Source organism: Pristiophorus japonicus, chromosome 3 (assembly GCF_044704955.1).
Source record: "Pristiophorus japonicus isolate sPriJap1 chromosome 3, sPriJap1.hap1, whole genome shotgun sequence".
NCBI lineage: Eukaryota > Metazoa > Chordata > Chondrichthyes > Pristiophoridae > Pristiophorus > Pristiophorus japonicus.
The window spans coordinates 239,733,623-239,759,541 of NC_091979.1; the positions used below are offsets into that span (position 1 = coordinate 239,733,623).

General features: G+C 48.5%; 1 protein-coding gene across 1 annotated transcript in view; it reads right to left on the minus strand.

Annotated features, from left to right (window-relative positions):
* Positions 1–1,238: 1,238 nt before the first annotated feature.
* LOC139255526 (uncharacterized) overlaps positions 1,239–25,919 on the minus strand; it is a 170,795-nt gene continuing 146,114 nt past the window's right edge. The window contains exons 12-14 of the mRNA XM_070873948.1: positions 12,689–12,791; positions 4,311–4,447; positions 1,239–1,374 (exon numbers count right to left, since the gene is read on the minus strand). Of these exons, the coding sequence (XP_070730049.1) occupies positions 1,239–1,374; positions 4,311–4,447; positions 12,689–12,791 (376 nt within the window). The remainder of the gene's footprint in view (positions 1,375–4,310; positions 4,448–12,688; positions 12,792–25,919) is intronic.

The window sequence follows — 25,919 nt, forward strand, 5'->3', positions numbered from 1 at the left end:
GCAGTAAACCTGTGCTGCATTGGCAAAAATAAATGTATACCGAAAGTTTGATCACTCCCGCACTATTGGCCCCGATTTTAACCCTAGGTGGATTCCCCGCTCAGGCCAGAGTTAAAATTACAGTTGGGTCTCAATGATGTCATTGGGCAGCAACATGCCATGTAGAGAAGGACACTGTTAGCTCGGGGCCCCTGTCCTCGCTGCCTGGCTCAGGAGAGCAGGTTAAAATCGCAGATGTTGCGATTATGGCAGCTTTGGGACAGGTTAAGAGCCAGGGGGCGATTTTGACTGCCCGCCCGCAGGTTTCTGCTGAGCGAGTGGGGTTAAAATCACCCCCTTTTAAGTGTTGGGGTCCGGGAGGAGGTACAGCCCATTTTCCTCACTGCCCAGCACAACGATCCACTTCACGTCAAGGCAGAGGCCGTGACGTGTGCTTGCCGAGGAGATAAAGCCCTATGGGGAAGTCGTGGCAGAACGGTCCCTTGTGCCTTCCAGCAGATGACCAAAGCGGGCATGGATTCTGACGAAAGGTCACCACCCTGAGATGTTAACCCTCCCAACTCCTTCTCCGCAGGGACAGCCTGACCCGCTGAGCGCGGCCAGAATTTTATCTCGGGATCTCCGGCAACTGCGAGATTTTACTTTGTTTGGTGGGTGGGGGAACATGGCAAAAAGTCTGGGAGTCATTAGAACAAAGGGGCAAAGTCCAGGCAGATTGAAGACAAGCGAGAATAACTTACGAGAGAAAAATAAAAAGACGTGAAAATAGTGTCCGATTATCTTGGGAGACTTCCTTACACCAAAAGGTGAGGCTGAACTTGGCTTCGTGTTCCATAGATTGTATGTAATTCTCCCCATTGTATTCCTGTAACAGTGCTTGCATGGAAAAATCCTTCCAAGACATTTCAACTCATTGGCAATGATCAAAAATACCACACAAGCATATGCAACATACTAGATGGCTTCAACAGTGACGGGGATAAACATGTCCCAAAAACTGGAGCTAAGAGCGTCGGAGTCAATCTTTCCTCAACCCGTACTCGTACTTAATCCAACAGGTTAGCTTTGGAGTGCAAATATCCAATCACAACCTCTTTCAAAGCGACGGCGATGTATCTAGTGCGTACACCGAGGCCCATCAGATTGGCCCCGAGCTCGGGGAAGCTGTGCTGGACGTTAGTGCATTTTTATTACTTTGGGGGTGGGGTTTTTTGGTCTCCAGGTCCAGCATGTCTCCTTCAGTGCTGCCAGGGCTTCTTGTCAACTCCTCTGTGCTCGGGAATGTGCTTGTAACGGCATTTGTCTCCGAAGTGGCAGCCGGTGGTGCGCCAAAAGTAGCACCCGTCACCGTCGACTGGGCCTTTGCGCTTCGACCTAAGGGTTTGAAATGGTGAAAAGCGTTAAAAGCGGAAAAGACTCTGTAGCCACTTATATATGGGCTCAATTTTCCCCAAAGCATTTTTTTGGCATACTTAAAGAGTTGCGCCCGATTTTTTGGGGGCCTAAGTGCGCCCGTTGGATTTCTTCATTTTGGCTTGGCCTAACCTGACCTTTAGTTTTGGGGGTGGAGCCTTGATCTGCGCCAAAAAAATCGGGCTGCCATGGTAACCAGGGACACAATGCGAGCTGAAGCATAGAGCCAGCTACCAACACATTAAAAGAATTGAAAAACACATAGCAACAACTTACTTCCAACCCCGCCCGAAGGCTGTCCGGTCCGGTCCCATTCTCGGACCCCATTCTTCCGGTTCAGTCCTGTGTGTCTCTGCCTCTCTCTGTGTGTGTCTCTCTCTCTCTGTCTGTCTCTCTATCTCTCTCTCTCAAGTAACTGAGTGACGCTGGTTCAAATTGATTGGGGAAACTGTGGTTTTTCCAACTTAGGCCAAAAAGAACAGCCTGCTCAAAAAAAACGGCGCAAATCACTGGGGAAAATTGAGCCCGATAAAGAGTCTAACAGCCAAAATTGCCCCTTTCTATAAGGCCCGTGGCCCCCACCGGTCGGTGCGGAATGGCCGCCGAGTCTCAGCAGTGGGGCCGCCATTTTAGACATTGCCCGTCCTCAGTTTTGGAGCGGGTGGAACCGCTCCACCCGTTTTACTGCCGCAGCGTGCATGCGCCGACCCCATACCGACCGGCGGTGACCCCTTCCAGAAATTGCCCTGCAGGAGCGGCGGTGCCCCCGACAGCTTTTGCTGCCGGTACCCATTTTTTGTGACTTGGCGGCGCGGCCGTCCTTAAAGGGGAAGTGCCGCTACCGGCGACTCCATGTTTTTTATTTGCCGCCCACTGCCAGGTCGGTCCGACAATTATGGCCGCGGGTTCAGCCAGGCCGCCAACAGGCAGCCTGGTATTCCCCTCAGTGTGTGAGGTAACATATCAAACCAAGCCGTTCTCGGGCATCTCCACGCAGAGAGCTACACCGTCTCTGGTCACAGCCCAAGACGAGTTGGTTTGCATTTCTTCTATCCATGTGACCAAAGTTCCATGCAGAAGAGCCTAGCAGATGCCCAGAAGCACATACCTTCCAGATTGGATTTGGGGCAGTTGCTCCTCTTTATACTTCAACATAACGATGCTGGGACAATGTCAACAGCAAAAACTTGTATTTATTTAGCGCCTTTAACAAAACGTCCCAAGGCATTTCACAGGGGCGATTATCAAACAAAATTTGGCACCGAACCACATAAGGAGATATTAGGATAGGTGGCCAAAAGCTTGGTCGAAAAGGTAGGTCTTTAAAGGAGGAAGGAGAGGTAGAGAGGTTGAAGGAGGGAATTCCAGAGCTTAGGGCCCAGGCAGCTGAAGGCACGGCAATTTTGAAGTGAAGAATGTCAGGGATGCGCAAGAGGCCAGAATTGGAAGAATGCAGAGATTTCGAGGGGTTGTACGGCTGGAGGAGGTTTTGAGATAGGGAGGCGGTGATGGGGTAATGTCAATGGGGGTAAGTTAGAGTCATCATCATAGGCAGTCCCTCGAAATCGAGGAAGACTTGCTTCCACTCCAAAAAGTGAGTTCTCAGGTGACTGAACAGTCCAATACGGGAATTACAGTCTCTGTCACAGGTGGGATAGACAGTGGTTGAAGGAAAAGGTGGGTGGGACAGGTTCGCCGCACGCTCCTTCCGTTGCCTGTGCTTGCTTTCTCCATGCTCCCGGCGATGAGACGCGAGGTGTTCAATGCCCTCCCGGATGCGCTTCCTCCACTTAGGACGGTCTTGGGCCAGGGACGCCCAGGTGTCGGAGGGGATGTTGCATGTTATCAAGGAGGCTTTGAGGGTGTCCTTGAAACGTTTCCTCTGCCCACCTGGGGCTCGCCTGCCATGTAGGAGTTTCGAGTAGAGCGCTTGCTTTGAGAGTCTTGTGTCTGTCATGCGGACAATATGGCCCTAAGTGGCACCAAGCACACATAGTCACATGATCTGTGACAATCAATGTCTATATACCTGCCCCACTCCTGAGTGAGTGGGCAAACACATGGCAGATGCAGTGTACTGTGGATAAATGTGAAGTTATCTACTTTGGTAGGAAAAACATAAAGACAAAGTATTATTTAAATGGTGATCGCCTGGGAAATGCCGATGTACAAAGGGATCTGGGTGTCCTTGTACACCAGTCATTGAAAGCAAACATGCAGGTGCAGTAAGCAGTTAGGAAGGCAAATGTTATGTTGGCCTTCATTGCAAGAGGGATTTCAGTACAGGAGCAAGGATGACTACAGTTATACAGGGCCTTGGTGAGACCGAACTTGGAGTATTGTGTGCTGTTTTGGTCTCCTTACCTAAGAAAGGATATACTTGCCATAGAGGGAGCACAGCGAAGGTTCACCAGACTGATTCCTGGGATGGTAGGATTGTCGTATGAGGAGAGATTGGGTCGACTAGGCCTGTATTCACTAGAGTTTAGAAGAATGAGAAGGGATCTCATTGAAACGTATAAAATTCTGACGGGGTTGGACAGACTGGATGCGGGGAGGATGTTTCCCCTGGCTGGGAAGTCTAGAACAAGGGGTCACAGTCTCAGGATACGGGGTCAGAAATTTAGGACTGAGATGAGGAGAAATGTTTTCACTCAGAGGGTGGTGAACCTGTGGAATTCTCTACCACAGAAGGCTGTGGAGGCCAAGTCACTGAATATATTTAAGAGGGAGATAGATAGATTTCTAGAAACAAAAAGCATCAAAGGGTATGGGGAAAAAGCGGGAATATGGTGTTGAGACAGAGGATCAGCCATGATCATATTGAATGGCGGTGCAGGTTCGAAGGGCCGAATGGCCTACTCCTTCTCCTATTTTCTATTTTTCTATGAACTTACCCGCACGCAACTGCCATGACTTTTGGTTGTGGTGACACGCGCTCCGGGACAGGCAGGCTCTGCAATGGGCAGCTGCTTTTATTCTTGTGTCGGTCAGGGTATCGGATTAGCAGCTTTGTGTTTCCTATTTCTTTACCCTGTTAATTAAAGAGAGAATTACTGGCACCAAAAGGACACGAGGTATTGCCTGATGTGGTCATCAGTCATAGAGATCAGGTTCAATCCTTGAGTTAGCCAACCTCATCAGGAGCGGCACCAGGCAGCAATTACAATTTACAGCAATTAGAAGAAACAGATACCATTCAGCCCAATTGGTCTCTGTTGGTGTTTATGATCCACACAATCCTCCTCCCACCCTACTTCATCTCAACCCATCAACATACCCTTCTATTCCTTTCTCCGTCATATGTCTATCCAGCTTCCCCTGAAAAGCATCCATGCTACTCGCCTCAACCACTCCCTGTGGTAGCGAGTTCCACATTCTCACCACACTCTGGGTAAAGAAGTTTCTCCGAATTCCCTACTGGATTTATTAGTGACCATCTTATATTTACCAACATTAGCGTCCTCGACCAAGCCAACATCCCCAGCACTGAAGCACTGACCACACTTAATCAGCTCCGCTGGGCAGGCCGCATTGTCCGCAACGCAGACACGAGACTCCCAAAGCACGTGCTCTACTCGGAACTCCTTCACGGCAAACGAGCCAAAGATGGGCAGAGGAAACATTACAAGGACACCCTCAAAGCCTCCCTGATAAAGTGCAACATCCCCACTGACACCTGGGAGTCCCTGGCCAAAGACCGCCCTAAGTGGAGGAAGTGCATCTGGGAGGGCGCTGAGCACCTCGAATCTCATCGCCGAGAGCATGCAGAAATCAAGCACAGACAGCGGAAAGAGCGTGCGGCAAACCAGTCCCACCCTCCCTTACCCTCAATGACTATCTGTCCCACCTGCGACACGGACTGTGGCTCTCATATTGGACTTTTCAGCAACATAAGGACCCATTTTAAGAGTGGAAGCAAGTCTTCCTCGATTCTGAGGGACCGCCTATGATGATGATGCCCCTAGTTTTGGATCTCCCCGCACAAGTGGAAACATCTTCTATCCACTACCTTATCGAACCCATTCAATCATTTTTAGGACTTCTATTAGGTCACCCCTCAGTCTTCTCTTGTCGAGAGAAACAAGTTCCAGCCTGTTGAGTCTTTCCTGATAGTTATAACCCCACAGTTATGGTATCAATCTTGTAAAAAAAAAAATTGCATCTTCTCCAGTGCCTCTATATCCTGTACAGGTATATAGTATGGATACCGCAACAGTACACAGCACTCCAAATGAAGTCTAACCAAGCTCCGATATAAGTTTAACTTCTCTGCTTTTCAATTGTGTGTGACAATTGGCCACAGCACTCCTGGACTGGGGGGCAGGAGGGGGGGGAAGCCAGCCAGTGTTGCTGCTGCAGGTCCCTGTGCAGTACTGTGTGAAAGTGTATGAGAATGTCTGGTGTGGACAAATAGGGTCTGGCTACATTGCCCTCCCCAGTCATATAGCCCGCTGACACTCATTGGCTAGACGCAAACATGAAGTGTGATCACTTGGGCGAGGTAAGCAAAGGGCACCCAATAGCCATGACTCACTACCCAAGGGTGAGCTCAATGCCAAGGGTAAGGTCAGAGGAGAAAAATGGAAGAGGGTGAAATTAAAGGGAATTGGTAAATGAGAGAGGGAGCAGAGAGCAAATGATTCTGCAACTTGGGGCTCTAAGTTCTCGGAACATAAGAGCAGACCATTTAAAAAAATTCATTCACAGCATGTGGGTGTCGCTGGCAAGGCCAGCATTTATTGCCCATCCATAATTGCCCTTGAGAAGGTGGTGGTGGGCTGCCTTCTTACAACTGAGTGTCTTGCTGAGCCATTTCAGAGGGCAGTTAAGAGTCAACCACATTGCTGTGGGTCTGGAGTCACATATAGGCCCAGACCGGGTAAGGACGGCTGATTTCCTTCACTAAAGGACATTAGTGAACCAGATGGGTTTTTAAGACAATCCGGTAGTTTCATGGTCACCATTACTGATACTAGCTTCTTATTCCAGATTTATTTAATTAACTGAATTTAAATTCCCTCAGCTGCCGTGGTGGGATTTGAACTCATGTCTCCGGATCATTAGTCCAAGCCTCCGGATTACTAGCCCAGTAACAACCACTATGCTACCATTCCCATAATTTAGTCTCTCGAGCTTGTTCTGCCATTCAATTAGATCATGGCTGATCTGTGTCCTAACTCCATCTATCCTCCTTGGCTCCATATCCCTTAATACCCTTAACCAAACAAAAATCTATCCAGCTCAGTTTTGAAACATTCTATTGACCCCCCAGCTTTTGAGGAGAGAGTTCCAGATTCCCACTGCCCTTTGTGTGAAGAAGTGCTTCCTGAATTCAGCCTTGAACGGCCTGGCTCTAAAGTTAAAGTTATGCTCCCTTGTTCTGGACTAGCCCACCAGAGGAAAGAGTTTCTCTACAATCCCTATCTTATTATTTTTTGTGCCTGTCACTAGCTTTTTAGTGTTTTCTGTACTTGGACCTCTAAATTTTTCCACTCACCATAGTTCTGACCATTTAGAAAAAACTCGGATCTATCTTCCTTAGATCCAATCCGGATGACCTCACACTTGCCCACGTTGAACTCCATCTGCCACAGTTTTGGCCGCTCACTTAGTTTATCAATGTCCCTTTGCAACGATCCGCTCCCATCTACACTGCTTACTGTGCCACCCAATGTAAGCATCACCAACAAACTTGGACATACAGCTCTCCATTCATTCATCTAAGTCATTGATAAAGGGTCTGATGTACGAAAGAGAGAAAGACTTGCATTTAACATAGAAACATAAAAAATAGGTGCAGGAGTAGGCCATTCGGCCTTTCGAGCCTGCACCACCATTCAATAAGATCATAGTTGATCATTCACCTCAGTACCCCTTTCCTGCTTTCTTTTAATAACCCTTGATCCCTTTAGCCATAAGGGCCATGTCTAACTCCCTCTTGAATATATCCAATGAACTGGCATCAATAACTCTCTGCAGTAGAGAAATCCAAAGGTTAACAACACTCTGAGTGAAGAAGTTTCTCCTCATCTCGGTCCTAAATGGCTTACCCCTTATCCTTAGACTGTGACCCCTGGTTCTGGACTTCCCCAACATTGGGAACATTCTTCCTGCATCTAACCTGTCCAGTCCTGTCAGAATTTTATGTTTCTATGAGATCCCCTCTCATCCTTCTAAACTCCAGTGAATACAGGCCCAGTCGATCCAGTCTCTCCTCATATGTCAGTCCTGCCATCCCGGGAATCAGTCTGGTGAACCTTTGCTGCACTCCCTCAATAGCAAGAATGTCTTTCCTCAGATTAGGAGACCAAAACTGAACACAATATTCCAGGTGAGGCCTCACCAAGGCCCTGTACAACTGCAGTAAGACCTCCCTGCTTCGATATTAAAATCCCCTAGCTATGAAGGCCAATATGCCATTTGCCTTCTTCACCGCCTGTTGTACCTGCATGCCAACTTTCAATGACTGATGTACCATGACACCCAGGTCTCATTGCACCTCCCCTTTTCCTAATCTGCCGCCATTCAGAAAATATTCTGCCTTCACGTTTTTGCCACCAAAGTGGATAACCTCACATTTATCCACATTATACTGCATCAGCTATGCATTTTCCCACTCACCTAACCTGTCCAATGCACCCTGTAGCCTCTTAGCATCCTCCTCACAACTCACACCGCCACCCAGCTTAGCGTCATCTGCAAACTTGGAGATATTACACTCAATTCCTTCATCTAAATCATTGATGTATATTGTAAATAGCTGGGATCCCAGCACTGAGCCCTGCGGCACCCTAGTCACTGCCTGCCATTCTGAAAAGGACCCGTTTATCCCGACTCTCTGCCAACCAGTTCTCTATCCACGTCAATACATTACCCCCAATACCATGTGCTTTAATTTTGCACACCAATCTCGTGTGGGATCTTGTCAAAAGCCTTTTGAAAGTCCAAATACACCACATCCACTGGTTCTCTCTTGTCCACTTCACTTGTTACATTCTCAAAAAATTCCAGAAGATTTGTCAAGCATGATTTCCCTTTCATAAATCCATGCTGACTTGGACCGATCCTGTCACTGCTTTCCAAATGCTCTGCTATTTTATCTTTAATAATTGATTCCAACATTTTCCCCACTACTGATGTCTGGCTAACCAGTCTATAATTCCCCATTTTCTCTCTCCCTCCTTTTTTATATAAAATGGTGTTACATTATCTACCCTCCAGTCCATAGGAACTGATCCAGAGTCGATAGACTGTTGGAAAATGATCACCAATGCATCCACTATTTCGAGGGCCACTTCCTTGAGTACTCTGAGATGCAGTCTATAAGGCCTCGGGGATTTATCAGCCTTCAATCCCATCAATTTCCAGAACACAATTTCCTGACTAATGAGGATTTCCTTCAGTTCCTCCTTCTCACTAGACCCTCGGTCCCCTAGTATTTCCGGAACGTTATTTGTGTCTTCCTTCATGAAGAAAGAACCAAAGTATTTGTTCAATTGGTCTGCCATTTCTTTGTTCCCCATTATAAATTCACTTGATTCTGACTGCAAGGGGCCTACCATTTGTCTTCATTAATCTTTTTCTCTTCACATATCTATAGAAGCTTTTGCAGTCAGTTTTTATGTTCCCAGCAAGCTTCCTTTCATACTCTATTTCCCCCCTCCTAATTAAAGCCTTCATCCTCCTTTGCTGAATCCGAAATTTCTCCCAGTCCTCAGGTTTGCTGCTTTTTCTAGCCAATTTATATGCCTCTTCCTTGGATTTAACACTATCCTTAATTTCCCTTGTTAGCCATGGTTGAGCCACCTTCCCCGTTTTATTTTTACTCCGTGCAGGGATGTACAATTGTTGAAGTTCATCCATGTGATCTTTAAATGTTTGCCATTGCCTATCCACCGTCAGCCCTTCAAGTATCATTCGTGAGTCTATTCTAGCCAATTCACGTCTCATACCATCGAAGTTACCTTTTCTTAAGTTCAGGACCCTAGTCTTTGAATTAACTATGTCACTCTCCATCTTAATAAAGAATTCTACCACATTATAGTCACTCTTCCCCAAGGGGCCTCGCATAACAAGATTGCTAATTAGTCCTTTCTCATTGCACATCACCCAGTCTAGGATGGCCTGCCCTCTAGTTGATTCCTCGACATATTGGTCTAGAAAACCATCCCTAATACACTCCAGGAAATCTTCCTCTACCACATTACTACCAGTTTGGTAAGCCCAATCTATATGTAGATTAAAGTCGCCCATGATAACTGCTGTACCTTTATTGCACGCATCACTAATTTCTTGTTTGATGCTGTCCCCAACCTCACTACTACTGTTTGGTGGTCAGTACACAACTCCCACTAGCGTTTTCTGCCCTTTGGTATTCCGCAGCTCTACCCATACAGATTCCACATCATCCAAGCTAATGTCCTTCCTTACTATTGCATTAATTTCCTCTTTAACCAGCAACGCTACCCCACCTCCTTTTCCTTTCTGTCTATCCTTCCTAAATGTTGAATACACCTGAATGTTGAGTTCCCAGCCTTGGTCACCTTGGAGCCATGTCTCTGTGATCCCAATTATATCATATTCGTTAATAGCTGCCTGCGCAGTTATTTAGTCCACTTTATTATGAATACTCCTCGCATTGAGGCACAGAGCCTTCAGGCTTGTCTTTTTAACACACTTTGCCCCTTAAGAATTTTGTTGTAATGTGGCCCTTTTTGATTTTTGCCTTGGGTTTCTCTGCCCTCCACTTTTACTTTTCTTCTTTCTATCTTTTGCTTCTGCCCCCATTCTACTTCCCTCTGTCTCCCTGCATAGCTTCCCATCCCTCTGCCATAGTAGTTTAACCCTCCCCACCAGCACTAGCAAACACTCCCCCTCGGACATTGGTTCCGGTCCTGCCCAGGTGCAGACCGTCCAATTTGTACTGGTCCCACCTCCCCCAGAAACAGTTCCAATGTCCCAGGAATTTGAATCCCTCCCTTCTGCACCACTCTTCAAGCCACATATTCATCTTAGCTATCCTGCAATTTATATAGCACCTTTCACGACCACCGGACATCCCAAAGCGCTTTACAGACAATGAAGTATTTTTGGAGTGTAGTTACTGTTGTAATGTAGGAAACGCGGCAGCCAACTTGCTCACAGCAAGCTCCCACAAACAGCAATGTGATAATTACCAGATAATCTGTTTTTGTTGTTATGTTGATTGAGGGATTAATATTGGCCCAGGACACCAGAGAGAACTCCTCTGCTCTTCTTCGAAATTGTGCTGTGGGATCTTTTACATCCACTTGAGAGAGTGGATGGAGGCTCGGTTTAATGTCTCATCCGAAAGACAGCACCTGCGACATTGCAGCACTCCTTCAGCACTGCACTGGGAGTGTCAGCCTAGATTTATGTGCTCAAGTCCCAGGAATTGGACTTGAACCCACAACTTTCTGATTCAGAGGCGAGAATGCTGCCCACTGAGCCACAGCTGACAGTGAGACTCGCACCTTCACTTGAATGGTGCCATCTACATACGTATGGAAGCTGCCCTTGTGCCTGTGGATCACCAGCGGCAGGTTGGGGACATAAAAGGAGTGTAGGAGCGGCGGCCTGAGAGCAGTGTGGAGGCCACTTCAGAGAGCAGCGCGAGCTGGTGCAGGAGGGCGACAGCAGTGAAGAGTGATGTCATCAAGGTCCAAGTTGGTGATTGGAGCGTGGGCAGATACAGCAGGAGCAGCGAGAGACTGTGGAAGAATGTGATCAGAGCCCAGGGGTCCAGGGGCAGCATGGGCCAGCCCACACTGCGATATGTGTGTGCACTAGGTCCGTGCAGCAGAGCTGGTCTCCACTCGTCTTGGTTAACCCTTGCCACTGGACCAAGAACTAGCATTGTCAAACCCGTGTGGTGGCTGGTGTGCAACGGCCACCCCACGTTAATACAATCCAGAAACAGGCATCTTCCACCCTTCAAACTGTAGTTCGGGACCTGGAATATTAGATCCTTCATTGAAACACCTGTGAACTCATCCCTTTTTGGAGCGGAAGCAAGTCATCCTCATTTCGAGGGACTGCCTATGATGATGATGATGTGGATCATGTCACCAAGGGGCAGTCTGCAGGTCAAGAGGAGGAAGGGGCCAAAAATAAAATGGAGCTTTGAAGTACTCTTCAAGACCACCATGCCAGAGTGGGTGGAGAAGTCATTGTGGACGAGTTACACTACCCTCAACAGGCGCATCCTTGCAACTGCAACTTTAACAGGGAAATATCGTGAAGGTTTAAAATTTTAGGCTGCTTATAGTGACAGCACAAGTCCCGACCAGAATGGAGGTCATTGTGTAATTCCCCAGTCAGTCACGTCTGGAGTCCGCACTGCAGGGATTGACTTTAAGCTCTTACCATCTGCCACTCACTGTATTTTGCTGCAAAAATAATCCTGCTTTTATTGAGGGGGGCGTTGCTGTCGTTTCGGTCATGAGGAGGTTGACTTATGAAGATAGGTTGAGCCTATACATACTGGACTTCAGAAGAATGAGAGGTGATCTTATTGAAACTTATAAGATGATGAGGGGGCTTGACAAGGTGGATGCAGAGAGGATATTTCCATTCATAGGGGAAACTAAAACTAGGGGGCATAGTCTTAGAATAAGGGGTCGCTCATTTAAAACAGAGATGAGGAGAAATTTCTTCTCTCAGAGGGTTGTAAATCTGTGGAATTGTTTGCCCCAGAGAGCTGTGGAGGCTGGGTCATTGAATATATTTAAGGCGGAGATGGACAGATCTTTGAGCGATAAGGGAATAAAGGGTTATGGGGAGTGGGCGGGGAAGTGGAGCTGAGTCCATGATCAGATCAGCCATGATCTTATTGAATGGCGGATGAAGCAGGCTCGAGGGACCAAATGGCTGACTCCTGCTCCTATTTCTTGTGTTCTTATTGAGTGGGTTTGCTGTTAAAGATATACCGTTTGCTGCAAACCCTGGCCTGCCTCGCACTCATCGGCTGACACAGTGCTGTCATTACTCACTCCGGAAAACTGATTGACGGGGCAAGTGATTTGGTGCAATTTACCAGCTGAATGAACACTTGCAATGAACAAATTGAGAGGCGTCTGTAAATGTCGTCTCCGAGCAGATCGTATGGCCTACTCCTGCTCCTATTTCTCATGTTCTTATTGTCCCATTTACTGGCAATCCCACCCCGCCATCCCCGTTAATTTATTGATAAATCGGGGGACTGCGGTTTTGCAGAAGAGGTGGTGAAACTGCAACATCTTTCAGACCTTACCTGCAATGCCTCCAATGCTTTAGCAGCTGCCACATGGCACTTAAAGTTGACAAATGCACAGAAGCGTTTGTGTAGTACCCGGATACTGTCAATCTCCCCGTAACTAGAAGGAAGTGGTTAGAAATAATTAACATAAGTATTGACCGCACACTGTCATTTTTGTTCAATACGTGTCCTCATAAAACAGGAACGACGTTAGTGGTATTGGCAGCACACATTTGCGTCAGTCACAGGAGAGTATTTTAGAGCCCAATCATCTTCAGCTGCTTCACCAATGACTTACCCTCCATCATAAGGTCACAGGTGGGGATGTTCGCTGATGACTGCAGTGTTCAGCTCCATTCGCAACTCCTCAGATAATGAAGCAGTCCGTGCCCGCATGCAACAAGCCCTGGACAACTTTCAGGCTTGGGCTGGTAAGTGGCAAGTAATATTCATGCCACACAAGTGTCAGGCAATGACTATCTCCAACAAGTGAGAGTCTAACCACCTCCCCATGACATTCAACGGCATTACCATCACCAAATCCCCCACCATCAGCATCCTGGGGTCACCATTGACAAGCAACTTAACTGGACCAGCCACATAACCACTGTGGCTACAAGAGCAGGTCACATGCAGGGTATCCTGCGGCAAGTGTCTTACCTCCTGACTCTCCAATGTCTTTCCACCATCTACAAGGCACAAGTCAGGAGTGTGATGGAATACCCTCCACTGGCTTGGATGGATGCAGCTCCAACAACACTCAAGAAGCTCAACACCATCCAGAACAAAGCAGCCCGCTTGTTTGGCACCCCATCCCCCACCTTAAACATTCACTCCCTCCACCACCGGCGCACCGTGGCTGCAGTGTGTACCATCTACAAGATACACTGCAGCAACTCGCCAAGGCTTCTTCAGCAGCACCTCCCAAACCCACAACCTCTACCACCTAGAAGGACAAGGGCAGCAGGCGCATGGGAATACCATCACCTGCAAGTTCCCCTCCAAGTCACACACCATCCTGACTTAGAAATATATTGGCCGTTCCTTCATCGTTGCTGGGTCAAAATCCTGGAACTCTCTCCCTAACAGCACTATGGGAGTACCTTCACCTCAAGGACAGCAGCGGTTCAAGGAGGCGGCTCACCACTACCTTCTCAAGGAGAAATTAGGGATAGGCAATAAAAGCTAGCCTTGCCAGCAACGCCCACATTCCATGAATGAATTTTTTTTAAAAAAAGCACACGGTGCTTCAATGAACAATTTGCCTTTGTACAAGGTTCCCCTCAGGTACAATGGGGGAGGGGTAACTGTGCTGCCAAGCATGTGGTTGAAGAGATCATGAAAGATTGTAACCTATATAGATCCTAATCACATCTCCCAATCACCACCAAGTTCTACCCATGTAACTGATGTACTTTGAAGTGCAGTCACTTATGTAGGCAAATTCAAACGGAAGATCTGTAAGCGCAATCAAAGTAATGTGTTGTTAGATACCGACTTTGAAGAAATGGAGAGATATAATGAAGCACAATGATTTGGAGAGAGGTTACTACAGAGCAAGGACAAAGCGACTGAAGGAAATGCAGAGATTCACGCAGCACAGGAGGAGGCCATTTAGCCCATGGTGCCTGTGCTGGCTCTTTGAAAAAGCTGTCCAATTAGTTCCACTCCTCTGCCTTTTCCCCGTGGCTCTGCAAATTTTCCTTTTCAAGTATTTATCCAATTCTCTTTGGAAAGTTGCTATGGAATCTGCTTCCTCCACCCTTTCAGGCAGCGTGTTCCAGACCATGCGTGGAAAAGAATTCTCCTCAACTCGCCTCTGGTTCTTTTGCCAATGATCTTAAATCTGTGTCCTTTGGTTACTGAACCTCCTGCTAGTAAAAACAGTTTCTCCTTATTTACTCCATCGAACCCCTTCATAATACTGAAAACCTCTTTCAAATCGCCCCTTAACCTTCTCTGTCTAAAGAGAACAAGCCCAGCTTTCCTAGTCTCGCCACATAACTAAAGTCCTTTATCCCTATATACACATTATAACACAGAAACAAGCCATTCGGCCCACAAAGTGTAGAGGATAAACACCAACATGGACTAACAGTAGTCCCAATATCATGTTCCCACTCTGAACATAAGAATTAGGAGCAGGATCAGGCCATAGGAGTAGGCCGCTCGAGCCTGCTCAGTTATTCAAAATGATCATGGCTGATCTTTGTCATCAGCTCCACCTTCCCGCCCGATCTTCATGAGTCCAAAAATCTATCGATCTCAGCCTTGAATATACTCAATGTTTCAGTATCCACAGCCCTGGGGTAGAGAAATCCAAACATTCACAACCCTCATGATGAAGAATTTCTCCTCATCTCTGTCTTAAATGGCCAACCCCTTATCCTGAGACTATACCCCCTCGTTCTAGACTCTCCAGCCGGGGGCGGAAACATCCTCTCAGCATCTACCCTGTCAATCCCCCTCAATATCTTATATGATTCAATGAGATCACCTCTCATTCTTCTAAACTCCAGAGAGTATAGGCCCATTCTAGGACAACTCTCTCATCCATGGGATCTATCTAGTGAACCTTCATTGCACCGCCTCTAAGGCAAGTATGTCCTTTCACAGTACTCCAGGTGTGGTCTCATCAAAGCCCTGTGTTAAGTTCAGAATAACTCCACAAGACTGTGTTGTAAGCTCAAACCATTGTGACCTTTGTCTCTTTAATGTAACTCCAAAGTGAGGAAGCAGCATGGTGGATTGCCTTTTATACCTGTTTGCCCAGGGTGCACAGGTGACCCTTAGGTCTCCCACAGGTGTGCCCCCTAGTGGCAAGTCTTATTCATTGGTGAGGTTTGCATACATAACATCACTTCCCCCCCTGCCCCCCCCCCCCCCCCAAGTCTTATGTACGAGTTATTTACAGGTTGAGGCGATCTGGCGGTCTACGTTCCCGGGTCGATCGCCTGAGTTGAAGTCCTGGCATGGGAGAGTTGGTCGGATCATTGCTGCACTGCAGCGCGGCTGGTCTGATCGGACTGTCCGGCATGGTGGGTGCATCCTCATGGTTGACAGCGAGGTCGATTGTGCTGGTTGGGTGTGTGTTGGAGGCTCATAGATGGTAAAGTCTTCTTCAAACTGTTCTTGGTTGTCAGTGAATCGCAGTTTGGTCTGATCCAAATGCTTTCTGCACGTTTGCCCATTCAACAATTTAACAACAAACACTCTATTCCCCTCCTTGGCTAAAACAGTGGCAGCAATCCATTTGGGACCATGACCATAATTGAGAAACACAGGATCACTAACCGCAATGTCACGCGATACGGACGCGCGATCGTGGTACATGTTATGCCAGTGCCGCCGGGTTTCTACGTGATCATTGAGATCCGGGTGGACTAAGGAGAACCTGGTTTTGAGTGCTCTCTTCATTAACAATTCTGCAGGGGGAACCCCGGTGAGCGAGTGGGGGCTCGTCCGATAGCTGAGCAGGACCCTGGATAACCGGGTCTGGAAGGAGCCGTCCGTTACGTGTTTCAAGCTCTGCTTGATGGTTTGGACTGCCCGTTCCGCTTGACTATTGGATGTGGGCTTAAATGGGGCAGACCTGACATGCTTAATGCCATTGCGGGTCATGAACTCGTTGAATTCCGAGCTGGTGAAACATGGTCCATTGTCACTAACAAGGACGTTGGGTAAACCATGGCTGGTGAACATAGCCCGGAGGATTTCAATGGTGGCAATGGACATACATGATGACATTATTATACATTCAATCCATTTAGAGTAAGCGTCCACTGCTACAAGAAACATCTTTCCCAGAAAAGGGTCAGCGAAATCAATGTGACCCTGGACCACGGTTTGGAGGGCCATGACCACAGGCTCAGTGGGGCCTCCCTGAGTGCGTTGCTCAACTGTGAGCAAGTGTTGCATTGGTGTACACATGACTCCAACTCGGAGTCAATGCTGGGCCACCAAATGTGCGACCTGGCGATAGCCTTCATCATGACTATGCCCGGGTGGGTACTGTGTAGGTCACGTATAAACGTTTCCCTGTCTTTTTTTGGCAAAACCACACGATTACCCCGATTGGATGGACAATTCATCCTTACGTCTGTGGAATGGCTTAATTTCATCTTGCATTTCCCCGGGAACCGCCGACCAGCTCCCATTAAGGATGCAGCTTTTTACTAGTGATAGCACAGGGTCTTGGCTAGTCCAGTTCCTGATCTGGTGAGCCTTGACGGGTGACCCCTCACTCTCAAAAGCATCCATTACAAGAAGCAAGTCTGCGGGTTGTGCCATTTCCACCCCGGTGATGGGTAATGGCAGCCGACTGAGGGCATCAGCACAGTTCTCAGTGCCTGGTCTGTGGTGGATTACATAGTCATACGCAGATAGTGTTAGTGCCCATCTTTGGATGCAGGACAAAGCATTGGTATTGATACCTTTGCTTTCTGAGAGCAGTGAAGTAAGCGGTTTGTGGTCAGTTCCGAGCTCGAACCGGAGACCAAATAGATATTGGTGCATTTTCTTAACCCCGTATACACATGCTAACACTTCTTTCTCAACCATATTGTAGGCTCTTTCAGCCTTGGATAAACATCTGGATGCATATGCAACCGGTTGCAGTTTGCCTGACACATTGGCTTGCTGTAACACACAACCGACCCCGAACAACGACGCATCACAAGCTAGTACTAAACATTTACATGGTCATACAATACAAGTAACTTGTTAGAGCATAGCAGGTTTCTGGCCTTATTAAAGGCTGTCTCTTGAGATTTACCCCAAACCCAGTCGTCACCTTTGCGTAACAATAAATGCAAGGGTTCCAGCAAAGTGCTCAACCCCGGTAGAAAGTTACCAAAATAGTTGAGGAGTCCCAGAAACGAACGCAGCTCCGTCACATTCTGTGGTCTGGGTGCACTCTTGATGGCCTCCGTCTTGGAGTCCGTGGGTCTGATGCCGTCTGCTGCAATCTTTCTCCCCAAAAATTCAACCTCTGGCGCCAGGAAAACACATGGTGCATTTCAGCCTGAGTCCCACTCTGTCCAATCACTTTAGAACCTCTTCCAGGTTGTGCAAGTGTTTGGTGGTGTTGCGACCAGTGATCAAGATGTCATCTTGGAACATTACGGTGCGAGGGACCGATTTCAGCAGACTCTCCATGTTCCTCTGGAAGATGGCCGCAGCCGAGCGAATCCCAAAGGGGCATCTGTGGTATATGAACAGTCCTCTGTGTGTGTTGATGCACGTCAATATCTTTGATGGTTCAGCCAACTCCTGTGTCATGTAAGCAGAGGTTAGATCTAGCTTGGTGAACGACTTTCCCCCTGCTAGCGTTGCGAATAGGTCCTCCGCTTTAGGTAGTGGGTACTGGTCCTGTAATGAGACTCGGTTGATCGTTACCTTGTAGTCCCCGCAGGTTCTGACCGTCCCATTGCTCTTTAGCACCGGCACGATTGGACTGGCCCACTCAATGAATTCGACTGCCGATATGATTCCCTCTCATTGAAGTCTGTCCAGCTCGATCTCGACTTTCTCTTGCATCTTATATGGGACTGCTCGGGCCTTGTGATGAACGGACCATGCCCCAGGAACAAGATGGATCTACACCTTGGCGCCTGTGAAGTTGACAACGCCTGGCTCAAATAATGCCAGGAATTTCTTTGCACCTGGGATCACAAGGCATCATGCACCGAAGACAGTGTTTTGATGTTGTCCCAGTTCCATCGGATCTTTCCTAGCCAGCTTATGCCAAACAGCGTTGGGCCATTGTCTGGTACAATCCACAGTGATAAATCATGCACCATTCCGTCGTATGATATTTCACTGCTGCACTGCCGATAACAGGTATGAGTTCTTTGGTGTAACTGCGCAGCGTTGTGTGAATCGGGCTCAGTTTTGGCCTCTGTGCCTTGTTGCCCCAGTTTCACAAAAACCTTCTGGCTCATAATTGATTGACTCGCCCCCATGTCCAATTCCATGGAGACTGGAGTGCCGTTATGGTTCACTTTTAACATTATCGGAGGGCTTTTGGTGGTGAAGGTGTGTACCCCATACACTTCCTCTTCAGCCTCCGGTTGAGTTGCCTCTCCTGCTCGTTCAGTGTGATCCGCGCTGGATCGGTCGTCCTCTGCTGACCCTGCCACGTGGTGAGTCAGAGGTCGTTTGCACATTTGCTGGAGGTGCCCCATTGTTCCACAGCCCTTGGACACATAGTGCTTGAATCGACATTGATGGGCTCTATGACTGCCCCCGCAGCGCCAGCATGATGTTAGTGGTTCGCATTAGCACTCCACAGCGGTCTCTGAGTCACCCTAGGCCTGACCTCTGCGGTCGTGTGGGTCCTACCTGTCATGTATGTAATCGCAATGTAACACCACTGTATTACTGTATACACTCAACCCTAGATGCACACCTTGACCACAAGGGGTGAACTTGTGGGAGATACTCCTTACCTGATCACACAGGTATAAAAAGGGAGGTCCCAAGCAGGCTCATCATCTTCGGAGTTCTGTGAATAAAGAGTTAAGGTCACAGAGTGACCTTGTCCCCAGAATGTGCCTCGTATGGTTTCATACTGTAGAGTAAGGACCTTACATTGGCGACGAGAAACGGGAATTCACGACCCACGAGAATGGCCACTGGTAGCATAGAGGAACAGTACTGTGTTGGGGAAGACTGGGACGATTTTGTCGAGAGGCTTCAGCAAAGCTTCGTTACGAAAGAATGGCTGGGGTGTGCAGCGACCGACAAGCGAAGGGCTCATCTTTTGACCAGCTGCGGACCAAAGACTTACACGCTCATGAAGGACTTACTAGCACCCGAAAATCCAGTGGACAAAACCTTTGAAAAACTTAGCAAATTGATCGGGGAGCACCTCAAACCGGCGAGTAGCATACATATGGCCCGGCACAGATTCTACACCCACCGACGTCGTGAAGGACAGAGCATACCGGACTTCGTAGCCGACCTCCTTCGTTTGGCCAGCCTCTGTAAGTTCACAGACGCCTGCAGTGGGGAGATGCTAAGGGACTTCTTTATCGAGGGCATCGGTCATGCGGGAATTTTCCGCAAATTAATTGGGAACAAGGATTTGATCTTGGAACTGGCGGCGTTGATAACTCAAACTTTCATGGCAGGGGAGGAAGAGACGAAAATAATATACGCGCGCAATTCTGCCTCTAATGCAGTGATGGATCAGGAAGTCAACATCATCAATGCGACTCAGAGCCCTGCAGGCAGGCAGGGGCAGTCTGACACTCCCCAGGCAGCCATAGACCCCAGAGTAGGACTTCAACAGAGACAATGGCAGGCTGAACGGACATTCACGCCATCACAGTGGACAATGCGGCCCAGGATGGGGCCAGTGACACCCACTAATAGGGTACTTAAGAGCAGTCAAAGGGACGGGCAGCGCGGAATGCATGGCCATAGTCCCTTTGTTCCCAACAATGGAAACGTTAACTCATGCTGGAGGTGTGGGGGAAAACACTGAGCTAGATCTTGCAGATTTCAACAGTTTGTCTGCTGGAACTGCAATCTCAGTGGCCACTTAGCTCGAATGTGCAGGAAGTCTGCAACCATGCTAATATATGAGGCAGATGGACCAGAACAGGGTTCTTTGAGGCAGGATGACTTTTGGGGCAAATCAATGGACGCCGAAGTTCAGCGGGTCCATGTTGCGAATATTCACAGTTCATACACCAAAACGTTACCAATGATGATGAGGGTTTTATTAAATGGTATCCCAGTGCACATGGAGCTGGACACTGGGGCCAGACAGTCACTCATGGGCGTTCAGCAATTTGAGAAGCTATGGCCACTTAAAGTCAGTAGACCCAAATTAGCACGTATTGAGACACAATTACGGACTTACACTAAAGAAATCATTCCGGTGCTAGGCAGTGCAATGTTGGCTGTCACACACAATGGGCTGCCGCTCTGGATTGTCCCGGGCAATGGTCCCGCACTGTTGGGGAGGAGCTGGTTAGCCGAAATGAACTGGAAATGGGTGGCTGTTCACGCAATGTCATCCGTGGAGAGAAGTTCGTGCTTATAAGTCCTACAACAATTCGATTCACTATTCCAACCTGGCGTTGGGACTTTCAAAGGCACTAAGGTTGTGATACACATCACCCCGGACGCCAGGCCAGTGCACCACAAAGCCAGAGCGGTGCCATATGTGATGCGGGAAAAGATCGAGAGCGAATTGGACCGGCTGTTGAGAGAGGGCATCATCTCGCCTGTTGAATTCAGCGACTGGGCGAGCCCCATCGTTCCCATCCTAAAAGCGGATGGCTGTGTCAGGATCTGTGACGACTACAAGTCCACCATCAATTGGGTGTCCCTACAAGATCAATACCCGCTCCCGAGAGCGGAGGACCTCTTCGCCACGCTTGCAGGTGGCAAGCTGTTCACCAAGTTGGACCTCACTTCAGCCTATATGACCCAGGAACTGGCCGACGAATCTAAACTACTGACCACCATCACCACGCACAAGGGACTGTTCGTTTATAACAGGTGCCCGTTTGGCATTCGATCAGCGGCCGCAATTTTTCAACGAAACATGGAAAGCCTGCTTAAATCCATTCCTGGAATGATCGTATTCCAGGACGACATCCTCATCACAGGTCAAGACACCGAGGAACACCTCCACAACCTGGAGGAGGTGCTACACCGATTGGACCGGGTAGGCCTGCGACTCGAAGTCTAAATGTGTGTTCTTAGCTCCTGAGGTTGAGTTTCTGGGCAGGAGGGTTGCTGCAGATGGGATTCGGCCCACCGAATCCAAAACAGAGGCGATTCGACGAGCGCCCAGGCCCTGCAACACATCGGAGTTGCATTCATTTCTGGGACTGTTGAACTATTTCGGGAACTTTCTGCCGAACTTGAGCACGTTGTTGGAGCCGCTACACCATGCTCCTGCGTAAGGGTTGCGTTTGGTTTTGGGGGGACTGTTAGGAACGGGCTTTTGATCGGGCGCTAAACCTACTTTGTTCAAACAAGTTGTTGTCCCTGTACGACCCCTGTAAAAAATTGGTTTTGACATGTGATGCATCGTCCTGTGGGGTTGGGTGCATGTTGCAGCAGGGCAATGCTGAGGGTCAACTACAACCTGTGGCTTATGCCTCCAGGTCGTTCTCTCAAGCAGAACGGGGATATGGGATGGTCGAGAAGGAAGCGCTTGCATGTGTCTATGGTGTAAAAAAAATGCATCAGTACCTCTTTGATAGAAAGTTTGAATTAGAGACGGACCACAAGCCATTAACATCCCTGTTGTCAGACAGCAAGGCTATCAATGCCAATGCATCAGCTCGCATACAGCGATGGGCTCTCACGCTGGCTGCTTATGACTACTCCATCCGGCACCGGCCCGGCACTGAAAATTGCGCCGATGCGCTCAGCAGGCTTCCACTGGCCACCACTGAGGGGGCAGTGGAGCAAAGCGCTGAGATGGTCATGGCTGTCGATGCCTTTGACAGCGCAGGCTCCCCTATCACAGCCCGCCAGATCAAAATCTGGACACACAGAGATCCCCTCCTATCCTTGATTAAGAAATGTGTCCTGACTGGGGATTGAACGCCCGCACACGGAGCATGCCCTGAGGATGTCAGACCGTTCCACAGATGGATGGATGAGCTCTCCATCCAAGCCGACTGCCTACTATGGGGCAACCGGGTAGTTATGCCCCAGAAGGGCAGGGAGGCATTCATCAGGGAACTCCACAGCGAGCTTCCAGGCATTGTGCTGATGAAGGCCATTGCCCAGTCACACGTTTGGTGGCCCGGAATTGATTCAGATCTGGAACACTGTGTTCACAGGTGCACGACGTGTGCCCAGCTTGGTAATGCCCCCAGGGAGGCCCCGCTCAGCCCATGGCCCTGGCCCGCCAGGCCATGGTCACACATTCATGTTGACTACGCGGGCCTGTTCATGGGTAAGATGTTCCTTATTGTGATAGATGCATACTCGAAATGGATCAAGTGCGTCATTCTGAGTTCATGCACGTCATCCATCACCATGGAAAGTCTACATGCGATCTTTGCAACCCATGGCTTGCCGAACATCCTGGTTAGTGATAATGGCCCATGTTTCACAAGCTACGAATTACGAGAGTTTATGTTAGGCAATGGCATCAACCACGTCAGGACTGCGCTGTTCAAGCTGGCCTCCAATGGCCAGGCGGAACGTGCGGTCCAAATCATTAAGCAAGGTATGCTCAGGATTTAAGGACCCTCCCTGCAATGCCAACTATTGCGTCTCCTGCTGGCCTATAGATTCCGACCGCACTCGCTCACGGGGGTCCCGCCCGCAGGGCTACTTATGAAACAGACACTCAAAACTCGGTTGTCCCTCATTCACCCAGTCCTGACCGACATAGTTGAGGGCAAGCGCAAGTCACAAAACAAGTACCATGACTGTAATTCGAGGGGGAGATGTATAGAAATAAATGATCCTGTATTCGTCCTCAATCACGCCATGGGACCCAAATGGCTTGAGGGCACTGTAATTGACAAAGAGGGGAATAGGGTTATCGTGGTAACACTCAACAATGGTCAGATATGCCGTAAGCATCTGGACCAAGTAAAAAAAGGTTCAGCATCGACACGGAGGAACCTGAAGAAGACCATGAGATGGAGCTCACAACACCGCCAGTGAATGAGCAACAAGAGCAATCAGAAGAATGCACAGTCCCTGCGGTCAGCCCGGACAGGCCAGAATCACCACAGGTGACAGACATTCACATCAGTGTCCAACAACCAGAGCCCCAACTGCGGCGCTCCACGAGGGAGCATAGACCACCTGAAAGACTAAACCTATGATCCCAATAAGACTTTTTGGGGGGGGGGGGGGGAGGTGATTCATGTATGTAACCACAATGTAACACCACTGCATTACTGTCTTCACTCAACCTAGATGCACACCTTGACCACAAGGGATGAACTTGTGGGAGACACTCCTTGCCTGATCACCCAGCTATAAAAAGGGAGGTCCCACGCAGGGTCATCGTCTTCGGAGTCCTATGAATAAAGAGTTAAGGTCACAGAGTGACCTTGTCCCCAGAATGTGCCTCGTGTGGTTTCATACTGTAAAGTAAGGACCTTACACTACCTTGCACAGTTTTGCCTGCTGAAGGCATTATTTTATGCACAGTACTTGCCGGTGGGCTTCGATGCTGTGAAGATATCTGTTTCGTGTTGTCGCTCGTGGATATGAAAGGCTGGGCTATCGTGATGGCCTTGCTCAGATCTAGGGATTCAGTAGACAGCAGTTTGTGAAGAATGACCTCGTGGCCGATTCCAAGCACGAAAAAGTCCCGCAACATTTCCCCCAAAGATCCGGCAAATTTGCACTGTCCCACACGGCATCTTAGGTCAGCGACAAAGCTCGCCACGTTCTGACCCTCGGAGCGATGGTGCGTGTAAAAGCGATACCTGGCCATGAGGATGCTCTCCTTCGGCTTGAGGTATTCCCGAACCAGCGTACACAACTCTGTGTAAGTCTTATCCGTTGGTTTGACCGCTGCCAGCAGATTTTTGATGAGGCCATATATCGAAGACCCACATACGGTGAGGAGAATCACCCTGCGCTTGACCGCTGGCTCAGCTGTTTCCAGCTCGTTGGCCACGACGTACTGGTCGAGATGCTGAACAAAGGCTTCCCAATCATCACCTTCAACAAATCTCTCAAGAATACCAATGGCAGCAATTACTGTGTGAAAGTTCGTGATCTGTAACTCGTCGCCAGTTGTTAAGTTCAGAATAACTCCACAAGACTGTGTTGTAAACTCAAACCATTGTCACCTTGGTCTCTTTAATGTAACTCCAAAGTGAGGAAGCAACATGGTAGATTGCCTTTTATACCTGCTTGCCCAAGGTGCACAGGTGACCCTTAGGTCTCCCACAGGTGTGCCCCCTGGTGGCAAGTCTTACTTATTGGTGAAGTTTGCATATGTAACACCCTGTATAACTGCAGTTAGACTTCCTTACTCTTGTACTCCAAACCCCTTGCAATAAAAGCTAGCATGCCATTTGCCTTCCTAATTGCTTGCTGTATCTGCATGCTAACAATTGGTGTTTCCTGTACGAGGACACCTAAATCTCTCTGAACACCAACATTTAATAGTTTCTCACCATTTAAGACAATCCTACCAAAGTGAATAACATCACATTTCCCCACATTATACTCCATCCACCACCTTATTGCCCACTCACTTAACCTGTCTATATCCCTTTGCAGGCTCTTTGTCTCCTCCTCAAAGCTTACTTTCCCACCTAGCTTTGTATCATCTGCCTATGATGATGATGACTATCAGCAAGGGCAGACATCAATGACGAGGTCCAACACTGCCTCCAGTGTACCAGCGCACCCTTTGGTTGCCTGAGGAAGAGAGTGTTTGAGACCAGGACCCCAAATCTGGCACCAAGCTTATGGTCTACAGGGCAGTAGTGATACCCGCCCTCTTATATGGCTCAGAGACGTGGACTATATACAGCAGACACTTCAAAGCGCTGGAGAAGTACCACCAGCGCTGCCTCCGCAAGATCCTGCAAATCCATTGGGAGGATAGTCGCACCAAAATCAGTGTTGTCGCTCAGGCCAACATCCCCAGCATTGAAGCACTGACCACGCTCGACCAGCTCCGTTGGGCAGGCCACATCGTCCGCATGCCCAACACAAAACTCCCTATGCAAGTGCTCTACTCAGAACTCCTACATGGCAAGCGAGCCCCAAGTGTGCAAAGAAAACGTTTCAAGGCTACCTTCAAAGTCTCCTTGATAAAGTGCAACATCCCCACCAGCACCTGGGAATCCCTGGCCCAAGACCGCCCAAAGTGGAGGAAGAGCATCCAGGAGGGCACTGAGCACCTCGAGTCTCGTCGCCGAGAGCATGCGGAAATCAAGCGCAGACAGCAGAAGGAGTGTGTGGCAAACCAAACTCCCCACCCACCCTTTCCTTCAACCACTCTCTGCCCCATCTGTGACAGACAATGTAATTACCGCATTGGACTGTACAGTCACCTGAGAACTCACTTTTAGAGTGGAAACAAATCACGATTTCGAGGGAGTGCCTATGTTGATGATGTTAAAAATTATTTATTTTTATTGAAGAATGAGATTCTCCAGAATTACTCTGCCCGCTAGACAGAAGAGATGGGTTTGATGGCCAAGGCTGAATGGCAGCTTGGTTACGTGTCAACTAATGCCTCCGGTCACATTTCGACTGATGCCTGTAATGTGTTTACATGACA